This window comes from Uranotaenia lowii, chromosome 3, assembly GCF_029784155.1.
Source record: "Uranotaenia lowii strain MFRU-FL chromosome 3, ASM2978415v1, whole genome shotgun sequence".
Lineage (NCBI taxonomy): Eukaryota > Metazoa > Arthropoda > Insecta > Diptera > Culicidae > Uranotaenia > Uranotaenia lowii.
The window spans coordinates 238,757,640-238,774,984 of NC_073693.1; the positions used below are offsets into that span (position 1 = coordinate 238,757,640).

General features: G+C 40.8%; 2 protein-coding genes across 2 annotated transcripts in view; one reads left to right on the forward strand and one right to left on the reverse strand.

Annotated features, from left to right (window-relative positions):
* Positions 1-17,345, reverse strand: part of LOC129753203 (soluble guanylate cyclase 88E-like) — a 300,021-nt gene that overhangs the window by 156,517 nt on the left and 126,159 nt on the right. The window lies entirely within an intron of this gene.
* On the forward strand, positions 767-17,281 carry LOC129751463 (soluble guanylate cyclase 88E). Its single transcript, XM_055746998.1, has 8 exons — positions 767-890; positions 964-1,105; positions 1,177-1,303; positions 10,323-10,674; positions 10,739-11,596; positions 11,665-11,765; positions 11,821-12,048; positions 12,244-17,281. The coding sequence occupies exons 1-8, from the start codon at positions 774-776 to the stop codon at positions 12,545-12,547; spliced, it is 2,229 nt and encodes a 742-aa protein (XP_055602973.1). The 5' UTR covers positions 767-773; the 3' UTR covers positions 12,548-17,281.

The following is a 17,345-nucleotide window of genomic DNA, read 5'->3' on the forward strand; positions in this document are numbered from 1 at the left end:
TCCAAGCAGTCGTCACAAACGAACACAACATTTTTCATTTTTTCAAGTACATCGTAGTTTGCACACACCACGCTTGGCAAGCAGCTGATATGGAAAACATTATTACATCCCCCAAAACAGAGAACAAGTTCCTCTGTTGCTGATATTCTTCCACTGCACCGAGAACACAGCTTGGAACTCACTCTCTCGTGTTCATTCATTTCCACACACACATTCGATACCAAACTCTTGGAAACGGCTTGAAGCCGCTTCATGCCAACACAATGACCGCGATCGGAAGCGATCGTGCTGTTACAGACACAAAACAAAGGGAAAAAAAATACTTATCAGCGGTAATGGGCCAAATCAATCCAAAATTGTTCCGGGCAGTTTGGCGCCGTCGAATCCAACAGTACACCTCCGTCACTAAAGAATTGCACTGTTCACAATATCCAAGACCGTGATAACACTTTAAGCAACGATATGTTTGTTTTTCACTATAAAAAAGACAAAAACTCGGCATCGAAAATGATCACATCATTCGCTTGCCTACGTTATCTGCGAACCGTTTGCGAACCGGATACCAGAATCCGGTCGAGTAAATTCACGTCAAAGAAGCGACCGCCAGATTAATTGTTTGACTAGCTTGAACTTTTGCGACAGCTCATCAATCAAAATTGTGTCCTTTCTTTTATGGATTTTTAGCCCGCGATTTGTTGTTCAAAGTTTTCTACAGCTGAAAATCGATCATCACTTTTAATGTGCAACAAATTCAATGTCATTTCAGCGCCGATATGGTAGTCAGAAGCATAGGAAATTCGCTCATGGTAATCATACCGGATTTACTGTCCAAAAAGATCAACGATTGGTTCGAGTTGAGGCGGCCGTTGATAGCATTCAAGTTTCAGACGGTAAGACTAAAACATTGTTTTCTCAATCTTAATGTTATTGAATTGTATGTCCTTGTGAAATTTTTGTATTCAGATTCTCAACCGCACAAATAACATCTTCGAGCTAGTCACTTCGGAAGCCGTCAAGAAGCGTCCGGAAAATCAACGAAAGACTGAAATATTTCTGAGCGAGCAGGAACAGGAGGAAGAGGTCGAGAAGCATCTGCGACTGAAAGGTATGATCTCATTAGTATTAAAATTTACCAACAATTATGATATGTAAATTCTGTGTTGTTTTTTGAATCAGGTCAAATGATCTACATGGAAAACTGGCGGATGATCATGTTTCTGGGCACGCCAGTGATGCCGAAGCTGACATCGCTCATCAGCACCGGGCTGTACATAAACGATTTGTCGATGCATGATTTTAGCAGGTATGTATACAATCCAAGAAACACAGGTTTAGTCAACTAGCATTATAAATTTTTATTACAGTTTTATAATGGCATTTTTGTTCAGCTAGTTTTATAACTGTTTTATTATGGTCGTTGAAAATGCTTTGATTTTGATCCAACCATTTGTTTACAGGTAGTTCTGTAACTGGAATTTCCATTTTACACATTTTTGATAAGTCGTTATAAAGTTTTTGAGAATTAAAAAAAAAAATAAAATCTTTTGAATACTTCAGATCACTGGAAGTGGTATGAATATCTCTACAATATGAGTTTTGATTGGAAGAGCCCAACTAGTAGGAGCAAAAATTTGTTGCTTGACGGCATCATTCAACCAAGATGGCGGCTTCCGCTTTTATTTTCGAAACTGTAGATTACTGAAGATCTCGTGAAACATCCACAATTACAATAGGGTAAAAAGGCTAAACGGGTAGAAATCGAATTTCATAGTCCGACGCCATCTTGAAATCCAAGATGTCTGCTCAACTAGCAAATGCTGTAAATGATTGAAAATTGCATGAAACCCCCACAATGTGGGTATTGGGTGAGAGGTGAAATTTGAAAGTGAAAGTGAAAGTCATTTACAACATTTTATTAAGTGGATGCCGCCTTCTTGGATTTCAAGATGGCGTCAGACAACGAGATTCGATTTTCATTCATAGTATCATTCCACAGCCCAGCAAACATGAAATCGCATTAAAAGTGATAACTCAAGTCATTTAAAACGTTACTGCGAATCGTAATTCTAACTAACGCAAGTAAAAGGTCGTAAAAATCTTTACTAGAAGTCGGATTAAATGGTTTAAATCGGATAGCTTAGCTTAGCTTAGCTTGGTTGACTACTCATATCCACCTTAAATCATTGAACTTGAAATGCTGTGTAGTTATGATCATTCATCAAAAATATAAAAAAAAATGAAACATATTTATCTAGTTTTTACTCAACTTACGCATTTCAAATTCCATGATCGCTGGCGTGGCTAAGCAGAACAAGTTCTACCTCGCCAATGGTTGCTACTCCGTGATTAATCGAGGCCATCAATTTTGCACAAAGTCCAAAAGAATGGTGCTTGGGATTAGCAGTACATTCTCAATGTACAAAACTCATGCTCTCCTATTCTATAAATGATTAATAACGGCGCCGGCCCACGTCCTAGTAGTCAATGGGGAAAAAGGAAGGAATGTTAGTATGATACTCTTTAGGTTCAACTAGCAACCACATGCTCCTGCATACTCCAAAAATAGTTTTGAAATAGTCAGAACCAGAGATAAGTTAGTATCACAAACTATGGAAACCGTCTATACGTCTGCGAATCCATACTCAAGCATCAAAGGAAGGAGTTATGTTAGTTTATGAAAGGTAGAGATCAGGATCCATTTTGGTGAATGGTGCGATCGAGTTTTCCTACACCTCCTATGCTCCTAGATATTTCCTAAGGAATCTCCTATTTCTATCTTTGAGGCAGTGATAAGAAATTTAATAGAAAATGAAAAAATATTCTAAAATTTTCTAAGCTCACTTGTTTTCCTAGCTGTTATTCCTGCTACATTAATGTATTTTCAAAAACGACTTTTTAGGGTAAAAATACTTCTATCAAACTTCAAAGAATATTTATAAGGAGACATAAAGAAAACTAAAGTTTTGTTAATGAATGAAGTGATCCTCTATTTTTGTTTATTTTACTTATCAATTTGTTATCTGAATTGTGATGATTGAATAAGATCGTTTTTGGAAACTCATCAACATAAATCAACTCTTTGCCTCACAAGTATGTTAAATGGTTTAAATCGGATATGATTAAAAGTCCGCCATGTTTGCAGATTTTGAAGACGATTCATTTTATTCTCCCGCATGGGCAGGCTTCGGATTCATTTGAGAGCAAACACCCACGGAGCTAAAATCTGCTCTCACTCTTTAAGCGGCGTGAAGGAATGAGAAGGAGTGACCATTTGCCTCGAAGATGTCATGCTCCTAGAGAGTTCTTTTTACCTCTCGCTCCGCTCTTAAAAGATAAATGAGGAACGCTTTAAGACAAACGTTATGAGCTGGGAATCTGGCTGGTTCGTGTTCGTTTGTTTTGGTTTGCGCCGGCGGTGTCATTTGGAAATGATTTAATATGAATAACGAAAGGTAGGACGTGTCCCCGCTGATTATTTTGTTGAGTAGAGTGGCTCAAATAAGCAGATTGTTGTGCGAAGTTTACATGCAAAATTTAAGTCAAATAGCACAAGAAGGGCCTCTAGTTTGTAAAGAAATTTGAAATATTATCTTCGGGTAGGTATAATTTCATCAATAACCGTCAAACGGGGCATTATGCAACAGCCGGGTTAGATGCTACATTTGTATACCACATCAAGAGGTGTTATTTTTTACTTGAATATAATGTAGTGAAGTTATCATTTATTGATAACAAAATAATGATGACTAATTTCCTAACATCGTGAGATAGATTTTTAAATATTTTGATTCTCATAGAAAATTAAAAAAATTGTGCCAAAGATGTACCTACATTTTTTATATTTTTCCAATGCCCTTATAACATACCTTGCCTATATCAACACTGTTGGTGTGATTTTTTTTGCGGAAAATCAGCATTTTTTTAAAATAAATATTTGAATAATTCAGTTACAAATCTGGGCTAAAAGTTCATCGAAATGCAAATCAAAGATTCACCTTTTAAATCTTGATTCCATATGCTGTTATGATTGGTTCACTTCACGCGTTTGCTAAATTCGAAATATCATCTATCATAACATGAAGAGCTAGATGATTTTTCACCCCTAAATGTATGCAGCACCTTTATGGTTTTAAAATCATTTTTGACAGAAAAATATAACATTAACTTTTATGATTTAAACTAGATAATTTTTTACCCCTAAATGTATGCAGCAGCTTTATGGTTTTAAAATCATTTTTGACAGCAAAAACATAACATAAACTTTTATGATTTAAGCTAGTTGGTTTTTTACCCCTAAATGTATGCAGCAGCTTTATGGTTTTAAAATTATTTTTGACAGAAAAACATAACATAAACTTTTATGATTTAAGCTAGATGATTTTTTACCCCTAAATGTATGCAGCACCTTTATAGTTTTAAAATAATTTTTGACAGAAAATTGTAAAATTTTATTCGAACAAAACAAAAACTTACTGCATTTGATGCTGTATGCGTTATGACATCAGAAATATATCTTAAACTATAAATTTTCAAACGTTTTCATTTGATTTTTTCATTCATTGCTGCCATTTATCTAGACCTTTTTTAGAAAGGTGAAAATCGTATGTTTTTGCAGATTTGAAAATAGCTGGGGAAGCAATCATTTTTCTGACTACGTAATTTTGATGTCCCATCAACCCTAAGCCTTTTGATTTAAAAGCAAAATGATTATCTGTGGACGTTAAGTTTTTAAAAGCCATTTAGGTTCATAAGTGTGCAGGATGTTCTTGTTTACAATACTTCTTTCAACACCAGCCGATTTCTATGTAAAACATATTATCTGAAAGCCTTAACTTCGACAATCGTTTTACATGAACATTGAATGTAAATTAGAGTAATAATGTTAACGTTGTTTAGGTACAAAAATAGTCTAAAATTTGTTTTGCCACAGCCACCCCCAGCAGCCAGCCAGCAGCTGTGAGCTACTTGAAGCAATCAAATATGTACCTAACTCGAAGCAATTCTGAATTCGTCACACGCAAAGTTATTTCTCCCAGGGAGGCCTCTTTGGGAGGAGCGCAGAGCCTCCGAGGGAGCAAAGAGTGATTGGCGCTCCTATAGGAGTGTCGCCGAGGTTAACCGTTTTATTCTAAGTTCGGTGACTCAACTCTCAATTTTTTGCATGCTCTGTCGATTTCTGAGAGGACGCGCTTACTTGGTATGAGTCGCGCCTCAGGATGCGTCCGAAGCCTGCGCGTGGGTCAAGTGAGAGAACTGATTTGTTGTTCTCTCTGCAGCCAGCAGTGCAACCAGATTGCTGAAAATCAGATGGTGTATTTGCAAGAATTGTCCAATGACAGCAGCAGCAAATATTGTCGCTGGTAACGGTTCGCATGCGTTGAGAGAGAGAAATATGTGCTCTCTTACATTTTTTTCAGTATGTATCAATACGGAGTCGAATATCGTCCAATTCGTATAATCTTATCGCTTTAGCCAGAAGTTAAAAATATGTATGTATATTGCCTCCACTTTGGTAGTTAAATACTGTTTTTTCGGTTTTTTATACGGTGATTCTATAATGTATATGAGACGTATAACAAAGTTGTTAAGAAATATACCTACAAAAATGTTTGCTGGGAGGACATTCTAAACCAATCTCTTGTTTATTTCATTTTAAAAGTCTGTTCTCATTTAGGGGAACATGCTCTAATATGCCCACCTAAGCGTGTCGCCGATTTGCTATAAATTCCACGTACATTTAGTGAAAAAACGAACGTACTCATGTTATTATGTTATTTATTTCTAATCAACAGATCACATATTGATCCAAACGATGACTTAAGATTAAATTAATACAAAACACTATGGACTAACTACGAGGTCCTCAACTTTTCTTCGGAAAACATCCCTCGAAACATCGAAGTCAAAATGCTCGGAAAAACGGTTGAACGATTTCATTGCACCGATGAGGGCGCTGTTCGCTCCACAATTGTTCATTCGAATGGGAACATACAATTGAAGATCCTGATCCTGATCCTGATCTAAGACCACGGGGTCGCAAACTAAATAAGCGGAATAGCTTCCAGTACAGTCGACAAGACAGTCCATTCGCGATGTCTAAGATGCCTAATGACGTATCGTAAAAAGCGCCGCTGGATAGCCTCGAGTCGTTCAGCACCGTTCTGGTAGTAGGGGTACCATACGGCAGATGCGTATTCAAGGATGGAACAAACAATGCTGCAATATAGACTTTTCTGGCAATACGCGTCCTTGAAGTCCTCCACTACGCTAAAAATGAAACCAAGACTTCTGGATGCTTTGTTGACTACTTATTTAGTTTGTAGGTATGTTTCTTGAATTCCAGTTGCTTATCGACGCTGGAACTTATCCTTGGCCGTGAAAAACAGGTTGCCGTGAATCTGTTTGAAATCGGCCTTCACATATGTTTCGTCGTCCATGGTGCAGCATTCAACTTTCGTCAACATGTTGAGGTACAACTTCCTGGCACGGGTTTTGTCGGACTTGTTTTGCTTCTCGTCGCAATTATTTAGGGGCCTTTTGTACCTTGCACACCTTCGAAGCCCTTCGAAGCCCAACCTTAGTTTTGGCCTTCTGGACAAAACTTCGGCTTGGGTGCAGCTTCTTAGCCACATACCGAAAGAAGGCGTTCGGGTTTCGGTTGAAGGCCCCAACTACGTGGTTGTGATTTTTGATGTTGTAAGGAACACTTTTTCCTTTACTTTTAGGCTTCCGATCGGTGGTCATTTGTTCCTCGAACCGCTTAATCACTCGCGACACCGTTTAATTCACGATTCCCAACATCCTAACTGTTCTTTCGACTCAATTTCCGCGAGTTTTGATAACAGGACTTTCAAACTTGCAGGATGTTAACAATGCACCATGAACTAAATCCACCCAAATTTTCATTGAATTCTACCCAACGGTAAAAATTTAGAGTAATTTCATAGTGTGGCAATTTCATCGTGGACACTCTTTATTTTCGTGGTCGCTTACCATGTAAAACAGTTGAAAGTCATCAGCATAGCAAAGTTTTAAGCTGTCGAGGAATGAAAGCACGTCGTTGAAATAGATTAGAAAAATAATCGGTCCTAAATAACAACCTCGTGGCCCACTGGAGGAGGCAGACAACTGCAGAGAAAAGGTATCTCGTCCAAACAATCAATTCGTGATCAGTCAAATAACAGCGAAACCAGCAAAGTAAAGTATCACCGAACCCCAAGCGTTCAAGTTTCCTTATGGCAATTTCGTGGTCCACTTTGTCGAACGCAGCTGACATATCGGTGTATATGGCATCAGTTTGAGATTTTCCAGCAAAGCTTTCATGCACAAAAGAAGTGGACGTCAGCAAGTTGCTTGTCGCAGAGCGTTTGGACATGAACCCGTGCTGATCATTAGAAATGTAATTCTTACAAAACGAGGAAATGGGATCTAGGAACATCAATTCAAATAGTTTGGCTATCAAACATAAGGCTGAGATTCCACGGTAGTTGTTAACGTCTCGTCTATCACCTTTTTGTGGACAGGGAACATATACAGGGTCGGGCAATTGAACTGCTACATTACTTCAACAGAAATTATTTCGTTGCACACGAAACAGTATTGAGCGACCCCTCGTCGCTTTGTTTACATTAAGTCTTAGCTATCATTGGATGTAAGTGTTACTCTTGTAATCAGGTGTTATCCGGAAAAATGGAACACGAACATAAACATAGCGCTGTGGTTGCCTTTTTCCTAGCTGGCACGCCAAACGGCAGAAGGACATAGTTCGTGCGCTGTCCGATATAAGTGTGTGCAGCAGTTTACCGCAACCGCAAGCAGTTACCGAACAGTTGAAAAATACCTGGAGACCGGAAGTGCCAAAAACGGTTTGGTGGAGGACGCCGACCTACTGTGATGTGGATGTGGAACTGCTTTAGCGAGCGATGCAGGAGCTAATTTAAGGGGGGGGTAGGGTCTAACACTTTCAAAAAATCGATTTTTTTTATTTTTTATTTTCTTATTGTAAAACATTTCAAGAATGTTGTGTCAAATTTTCAAGTCAATTGAAGCAAAAATGTAGAAGTTATAGGCCTTTATCTCCTCCTATCTAATACTGCAAGAAAGCAAGAGCAGAAACTTCAAGCGCGTTTTTCTCGAAAGCACATTTTTAAATTCCGTGGACATCGTCATTTGAAAACTACTTATCCGATTCTTTTCAAATTTGGAACTTATTTTCTACATATAAAATACCAGACCCCAACGTTTTTATTTTTTGATTTTTTTTACTTTGGGGAGATTTTAGAGGTGAAAAATGGCGGATTTTTAAGTGAAAAATCGTAGTTTTTACTTCAAACAGCCACAAAAATTTCATAAAAATATTTCTAAGTTAAATAAAAACGTTGGGGTCCAGAAAAACATCTATTAAAAATATTTTGCTCTGATTTTTTGACTTCAGATGATTCTGTGCTGAGATACAGTGTCCACCGCAAATCTTGTTTTCTAAAAGGCATCCTCGAAAATGCTCCGTCACCGGCTCATTTTTCAATATTTTTTTACGAAAAAATTACTAAATGTTCTTTTGAAAATGCTTTGTATAATGCAAAAAATTTGAATACATTTGTTTGTACGATAGCTCTAGAAAAAAATCGTGGAAATGGTGTTTTTTTATACCCGTTAGACCCTACCCCCCCTTAATGGTCGGTATACGAGACCCATCGTTTGCCCAGCAAAGGTTCAGCATACGATCGTTTTCGTTGATCTGGCGCAAGGTCGCTGTACTCAGGGAGTCCCATATGATGTTTAAAGGTGTCGAAAAAGTAGAACGAGCAGGATCCGAGTAAAGAAACTACCATGGTTGGAGCACCACATCAAACCGGGCATTTTGAAATTGCCTATGTCATCCTCCGGGTCGCAGCTTACATTAGAGATGCAGCGTGAAAACGACTTTGCCATGGCAACACCTCTAAAGCGCTCGGGCGGCAAATACAATACGCAAACGTATAGTTTTCGACCCCCAAGATCAATGCGAGTCCACACAAGATCGCAACAGGAATTATATTCAATGACACTGCATAATTAGGGCCGAATATCTGGCCAGATAGTGTGCAGTCGTTCAGCCATGTGTCCGTGAAGGCGATGACGTCATAGCTGGAACATGAAGTAGCGAGAAGGTAGTCGGGCAGGCAGTAATGTATACCACCGAAATTCTGGTAGTAAAGGGATATGGAATCGAAAGGTTTCGATGCGGTTCTCTGTGTGCGATGTACGCTGGTGAGGGGAACATCATCAGGCGCAAGAGATGCATGATTGGGTGAAATATTAAAAACAGACGGATACTTGCCATAGTTTGGCAATTGGAAGTCATCCCCTGATTCACCTGACCGATACACGGGACGACTTGAAGCAGGAACGAGCGGTTGTTGGTGGTCAGGGAAAAGAACTTCCAGATTGCTTTGAGAGGTGCGTCCCGAGATCTTATAGAAATTCGCAGGAATAGAGTCGATAGCAGCAGGCTGTAGTATCAAGTTGGCATCCGGATTGATTTGTGAGATATACTCGTTGAAGAAAAGTGTTTTTTTTTAAATACTTATGATTTTTTTATGACTCAAACTTATTTAGTTACTTTTAAATCTTGATTTTGAAAAATCACATCCAAAGCCACAAAACTGTGTTGCAAATACGCGCAGGCTGTATATTCAATACGCGCCTATCAGCCGAACACACCCGAAACACACTTTGACTGAAAAGAAAATCAAATTGGACTAATCAAAATTTAAAAAAAAAGTTGATTTTTGGGCTGAATTAACGCTTAAAAAAAGGTTTTGAACTTTTCGTTCACTTTCAATGAAAATTGGTCGTTTTGAAAAATTAATGCCTTTTTCAGCATATTACGATTAGCACGTTATAACGAGTGCATGGACCGAGATAAAACATACCCTTAAAAAGCATATCTTAGTGAGTTCAGTATGATTTTGATGCAAAAAATCATAGTTTAGATTCTCCTCTATCGATGTACCAGAAAATATTGTCTTAATAATTTTCCTCTGCTTGGTGACACCTTATTCAAAATATTTTAAAATTTACATCGAAATGAAGAAAAAACAAAATTGTGGAATTTACGACACAGGGGTATTTTAAAGAAAAACACACCGTTTTTTTGTGTTAATTCTTCATAAAATTAAAACTTTGGACAAAAAAAAAAATCAAAACACGGCATCATAGCATCGGTGGTAGTCCATTATCAGATTATCGATATCGGCGGTAACAATTCGTAATCAAACCCCGATGATACGAGATAATATCAAACTGAGAACAAACAAATGGCAACATCTTTCCTTACGCAGGGACCTTATGTTAGCTGGTACCCAGCAATCGGTGGAGCTAAAGTTGGCGCTGGACCAAGAGCAGCAAAAATCGAAGAAGCTGGAAGAATCGATGCGGAAGCTAGACGAAGAGATGCGGCGTACCGATGAACTGCTGTACCAGATGATACCGAAACAGGTTGCTGATCGATTGCGAAGAGGAGAGAACCCTATCGATACCTGCGAAATGTTCAACAGTGTCTCGATTTTGTTTTCGGATGTGGTAACGTTTACAGAAATTTGCAGCAGAATTACCCCAATGGAGGTGGTCTCGATGCTGAACGCAATGTACTCAATATTTGACAATTTGACCGAGAGGAACAATGTATATAAGGTAAAGATCTTTGTGCAATATTGTATTTTAAGGCAGAAATAATTTAAAAAAAATATGTTTTTAGGTTGAAACCATAGGTGACGCATACATGGTGGTTTCGGGAGCCCCGGAAAAAGAGCAAAACCACGCGGAAAAGGTTTGCGACATGGCTTTGGATATGATTGAAGCAATCACCGATTTGAAAGATCCCTCGACAGGATCCCATCTGCGGATACGGGTTGGTGTCCATTCGGGTGCTGTTGTAGCAGGTATTGTTGGACTTAAAATGCCCCGGTATTGCTTGTTTGGTGATTCCGTGAATACGGCTTCACGGATGGAATCGACGGGACAAGCTATGAAGATTCACATATCACAAACGACGAGACACTTCTTGCCTTCAAATTATCACGTTTCTGAACGAGGAGAGATCGAGGTCAAAGGAAAGGGAGCGATGAAAACTTATTGGTTGGAGCATAAAGAAGACCGGGAACCTTTACAGTTAGCATCTGAGGTAGTGAAGACACCTTCCATCGAATACGCCGAATCCAACAAAGATCGACGAGTTAGCATATCCACCTACAATATTCAGCTTAAGCAATCGAGTGGAGGGTTAAGTTCTGCTGGCACGGAAGACCGGAGGGTATATTCTCCCGTAACCTTCGACGATGTGGCCCGACGCAGTACAGCTAACTCACCTGTTAAGCTACACAGTTTTGGACCTCGTGGCAGAGAGAACCGTTCCAATTCTACCGGGCATGCTTTCATGCACAGTGTGTCGGATGTGTTCGGCTCCCTGGTGAGCGATACGGAAGAGTTCCTGGAAGACCTTCAACATCGCAACTCACTAAGCAATACGCAATACACTCCATCCACTCCGTCCTCATGCGCGTTTAGTCCTCCGCCCGGGTTTCGATCAAAATCGAAATCGTTTATACCAGGACAGGTGAACACGTGTTTTCTATTGATGTGGTGTAAGTAATCTGTAAGTTTTTTTTATTTTTTTATTTTCAGTTTACTCAAGAGGAGCTGGATCTTCTCTCGAACACAACGAATTCTCCATCAGCACAAAGTTCGATAGACCAAAACGTCCAACCAGAGCTACCAAAGAAATCGTATGAATTTATCTATTCCTTTCCTTGTTTCATACTGTACTGTTCCTTTTTTTAGAAATCTGGTGAACAGGTCTCAGCACCCAACTTCTTCAACGTATGAGCAGCAACGTGCAAAGATGCGAAAAGCCAAGCTGGATAGTGTTCAACAGAAGCAAAACGAAGCACTGAAGAAGCTGGACAAAATGGTTCAGGACATCTACGATACCGACCTGCCGGGAATGTGCTTCATGAATCCACCAGGGTCCCGGTCCGATAGTAACATTTGCAAGAACAACTGCAGTAGGTCTGTAGCAACTAAATGTGTCAATAACAATCTCTCTAGCCCTATGAACCACCACCATCCGAACAATAGTTTAAACAATAACCCAGAACCCTGTTACGCACTGTATAGTTTAAATGTATATTTTCCCATTACATGCTCGTCTCCTGCGACTTGTTCCCCCAATACTGCTTGCTGTATGAACAATACGGTCAACAGTAACAACGTATCAAGCACCTCAACCGCTTGTAGATCCCAAGCACCTGCGGCACCTCAGCAATCGACGGCAACTCAGCCGCAGCCCGGTTGTGAGCATACTCGATCCCTGCCGCAGCACTGCTGTACCGGCTGTGGTACGGGATCCCAAAACGCTGGTGGAGCCGGCCCCACCAAGTTGCCGCAAAGTGTTAGCTTCACCCACGCGAAAGAGCACAAATGTTGTCCGGGCTACGGGGCAGCCATGGCGCATCACCAGAATGGTCGACACCACAAAGTGCACTCCAATGCTTGTCAGATTCTCTAGAATCGTCTTAGAACCTAGCGACAGCCTTAGGCTGGGAACATGTGTGCCCGTTCCAGAGCTATCTGAGACTAGAGAAGTGGTATTGTTGGGTCGAGTGGGTCTTGAAATTACACCAAGCATGGCCTACTGGATGCAATAGTTGTCCGCCAAGAAGGGCACACATGTTCTTATTTATTAGTGTTAAGAAAACATACCAAAGTCTGTTTTAGCCAGTTTTCTTTTGTAGTCAGCTTGTCCATTCGAGTAATGTCGGAAAACCAGTGAAGCACAAAGGGTTCTGATAAAGTTTATTTTTTTATGGTTTTTTAAGTAGTGCTAGAAACTAATACTAATGCACAAAGTTTAAGGGATGGAAAAGCAAAGATATACGATCCGTTACTTCAGGTGCGACTTCGTTGAAACTTCGTTGAGGGTTGACAAACTTCGCTTTTATCTTTCAACTATTCAGAACGTGTTTGGATTGCCAAGAAGGTAAGACCCATAGCTTTTTTAAATCTTACATCGTAAGCAACTCAATGTGAGGAAATCAGGCCGAAATTTTAGTGACATGACAAGTACTATGTCATAGTAACTCCAAAACCGTTTTTTTACAAGATGTAAATTTGATTTTAAACCATAACAGCCGGGTGTTTGTTGCCGTGAGTGGGCTCGTCCCACTAAAACCACCTTGGGCTTCGTGTGCCAGATGTGCCCCTTGGTTTCACTCTATGATACTACATCAAGGGGTAGGCTGTGCTCATGCACTTATACATCTCACCCTTTTCCTCTTTCTCAATTTTGGTGTTTCTCCTTGATCTTCGTTCTGCATTATCCTCTTTCTCCTTTTTCCTCCTTCTCCTTTTCCTCTACCGCTTCAGACTGGTACGGAAGACCCCGAGGCGAGTGTCGGTTAGGTAACGCTTTCATAGTAACTCACGCCCGTCACAGCATCCACTACCCCGGGGACCTCGAAACGCGTGCCGGTTAGGAAACCCTTTCAAAGTAACTTGCGCCCGTCACAGCAACCACTCCCGCAGAATTTCTTACCACCAAGGCATGGCCGGTTGAGAGACTACCAAGCTAGAATCCCGTCACGACCACCCCGAATGGTATCTCCGCTTCCTTTTGCTGCAGGAAAGATCGTAGCTGAGTACGTGAGACCTTTTAAGTCCCACCACACGTATGAGTCCAGATAAGGGTTATACCGCGCCCTAAGATCGCGTTGCTTTTGAATTGAAGTGTCATACGAGGCCCAAGACCTTCCATTAGCTTGTCAAATTTGGTTGACTATCTCGCTCTCTACGTTCATCATCTTTCCTGATTCTTATCAGATCGCGCATGATTTGCATAATTTCGTCGACTATAGCACGCCACGACTGTTCGTCGCGACACATTTCACTCACTATGTTTTCAGCGTTCAAATTTAGAAGTTGTTGACGCCTAGAAATGAACCTGGGACAGACAAAGATAGCTTGTTCTGCCGATTCCTTCGTATCTACGCATTCCGGGCAATAAGGCGAGCTGATAAGCTTAAACCGATGAAGCTATTGCTTAAAGCATGTAACATATACTTGTGAAAGTCTATCAAAACCTCAAGCGATCCTACAAGCATTCCCAGTCTCTGAAAATTGCCAAGCTACGAGACGTCAGGTAGAACTTGGCAGCTAAAATGTGATCAGGTTTGGATTCGGCATTAAATGACGAAACCAAAGAGAACGGAAACAAAACAGATTAAACGATGATCCGCGCGGCGCGTCGTATGATGGGTTATGGAGCCCTAGCCAAGAAGGTCTCGTCCATTTCGAGCTTGACCACACAGCGAGCAACAGTTCTGTTAGTAGTGCTGTAAACAAAGAAAAACGTGCTTAAGTAGTGATCAGCATCTCGTGAGTTTACTGAGTCGTGTACCAGGATATGTAAGCCTAATAATCTTGTTTTGTTTAGGCTTTTATTACGACAATTAGGTCCAGCTTGTTTTGATAAAACAAGAAAAGAAAAAACAAAAATCAGATAAACGTTAATACCTAAAAGCACTTTACATGATTGTAATGCAATTGTATTTTTGTTAACTGAACCTCGAAGGTTTCCCTTCGAGAAGGGACCTCCCCTCGGAACACGGACGACTGAAGTGCGACATCCCTAATTTGAAGGCACTAGAAGTGATTTCCTTGTCGTGCAACATCGCCGACCGCGAGAAGTTGCGGGTAGCCGTAATTAAATCGCGGTGTCGTCGTGACTAAACCCTCCATGTTAGGGTGGTGTATCAGTTTCATCGATTCGCCTACCTCAACTTCATAGCCTCGACACCAACAGTAACTAAAGCGGTGTAGCATCGGCTACGAATGAACTCACCTACCTGTTACCGATGCCGGGCGCCGGTGTCGCTCACTAATAAGCAGTTAACACCTGGAATTTTGGAATCTTGGAACCTGGGAAGAACAACAACAAGCATGCGCATGCCAACGGAAAACTGTAAGGTTAGATAGAAATAAGCACCAATGTAAATACTGACACCCTCCCAAAAGTAAATTGAATGCCGAACCAATATTGTATACACAGAAATCTGCTTGTTGTGGTGATTTTGAGTGCCGAGGTTTTCTTGGCCGGTTTTTCGATTTCGTTTTTAGTATAGGCTCTGGTGAGGAAAACCTTCAAAGGACACCTCATCACCCTTTGATTGTTGAAGATTTTGCTTTGGATTGTCGTTTGGTTCGGATTGCTTCGGTTTTCGACCAGAGCACATTTTTCTGGTCGGGACTAGCCCTGAGGTCTCTTACCTGGGTACGGGTTTTCTACAGGGACAAATTGCGACACCACGGTGCTTTCGAGTACCTGGTGCGTGCATGAAGTGGTGGTTCGCTTAAGGGATTGCCTCCTACTACCTTCCCCCCCGTTATAAGCACCTATGACCCGAGAGGAACTGCGTCAGGTAAAAGTTGACCTCTCCATACATCCAATTCATCAAGTCTGAAAGTCGCGGGATTAGCCTAAGCGTCCATCTTGCGTTGTTCGATGCGTCCAATTTCTCCTGCCACTTAAGCATTGACTCTGCTCGTGCTCGGACATCGTTACAAGGTCTTCTAGCTCCTCGATTGTTTCGTCGGTGATCATGAGCACGAATACGTCAGCAAATTCTACTACCTGCGCGCCTGCTGGTAGTTTCAGCGTTAACACCTCATTATGCATGACGTTCCAAAGCACAGGTCCGAGTATGGAACCCTGTGGAACATCTGCTATTAGGGCAGTAGATCGTAATCCAGTTTCGGTTTCGTACGTCAGGACATCTTGTGAAGCGCTTTGGCAATAGTTTTCCAGTTGGCATTGTTGAAGGCATTCTTAATGTCGATCGTCACAATGCCGCAGTGACGAACACCTGTACTGACAATGCTACTCTGACTTGAACGCGCTCGATATCTGAGAGCGATAAACAAGCGCCACGAGGCGCGTTTGTTGCTGACACATCCTTCCAGGTCCCTTTTGGTAACCGGTTCAGCCCAATACCGCCGGGAATAATACGCTGATAATCTGCATGGAGGGTTGATCGACTTGTGCGTACACATCTTAACGGGGATTCATCGTTTGAAAGCAAGTTTCTGGCTCGACACGTCATTCCGCACTCGCTTATACCGATCGAAGTGGTATCGTGTTCCTCGTGTAGAGACCATCAAAAGCAGCTGCTGGGAGCGATGGAAATGAAAGACAAAAGTACTAAGGACATATCCTAATGAATTGGTTGCTGGTTACTGTTGGTTTTCCCAAGGTTGCTAGAAAAGTTCCGTCGAAACCAAACTCCTGGAATGTAGATCGTGACTGAGTTTTAGATTTTCGCTCGTTGTGTAGTGGTTTTGCCCTAGAGCAAGATGGTCTGTTGTTCCAGTTCCCGGCCTTACGTCCGAATGCGGCGGAATAATCTATCAAATGTTCCGAGTACAATTAGCGCGTGGTCATTTTTTTAAGTTTTGTCACTCTCCAGTAGCCGTTGATGGCACAGTTGATCCGACTCCATCCGGAATCAAAGTGAACTGGTTTACCTTGCAGCCTTTTTTTCGGTCCTATAGTTTCTCCGATGCATGGAGCGAATTTCGCCAAAACGGTTCCGCAAAACAACACCGAACGCCACACTTTTGTCTGTTTTTCTCCACACTGTATCAAGTAGTTTTTTTGTCTATTTATTTATATTTTTGACGTTTGTGTCGAGCGAGGGGTGTCTCGAATTGCAGTATCCCGGATCGAAAAATCGGTCCAAAATCGGTCCAAAATCGGTCGAGATTTGGTCCGTTCAACCCGTGAACCGATCCGAAAACAGACTAGAAAACAAACAAAATTCGGATCAATACAGTGCCCTGGTCACACAACTTTCGTGACGACGATAAGTTTTTGCGAGTGAGCTGTCAAAACAACCAGGCCTTTTCCAGACCAAAATCTGTCAGTTTTTCGATCGAAATCCGTCAGTTTTCCAACCGAAATCGGTCCGTTTTCCGACCAAAATCAACTGACGACAGAATCCGAACGTGCTGCTAGTGCTGCCATTTATACAGTTGCTTATATTGATTTTAAAAAATGTCATAAATGAAAAAGAGGAGGAGGAGCGAATGCTATACACAGAAAAAAATTTTGACTATTACGTCTCACTGAAACTGAAACCTTTAAAATAAATCAACATGTAATTAACAAAACCTGTAATTTTAAATTGTTTTCCTTGAAAGTTAACGTAGATTCATTGATTATTACAGCAAATGTCCTGTAAAAAAGTTGTATACTGAAAATTAAATGTCACGTAATTTGTTTTCCGACCTGTAAAATTACGGCAAATGTTCTG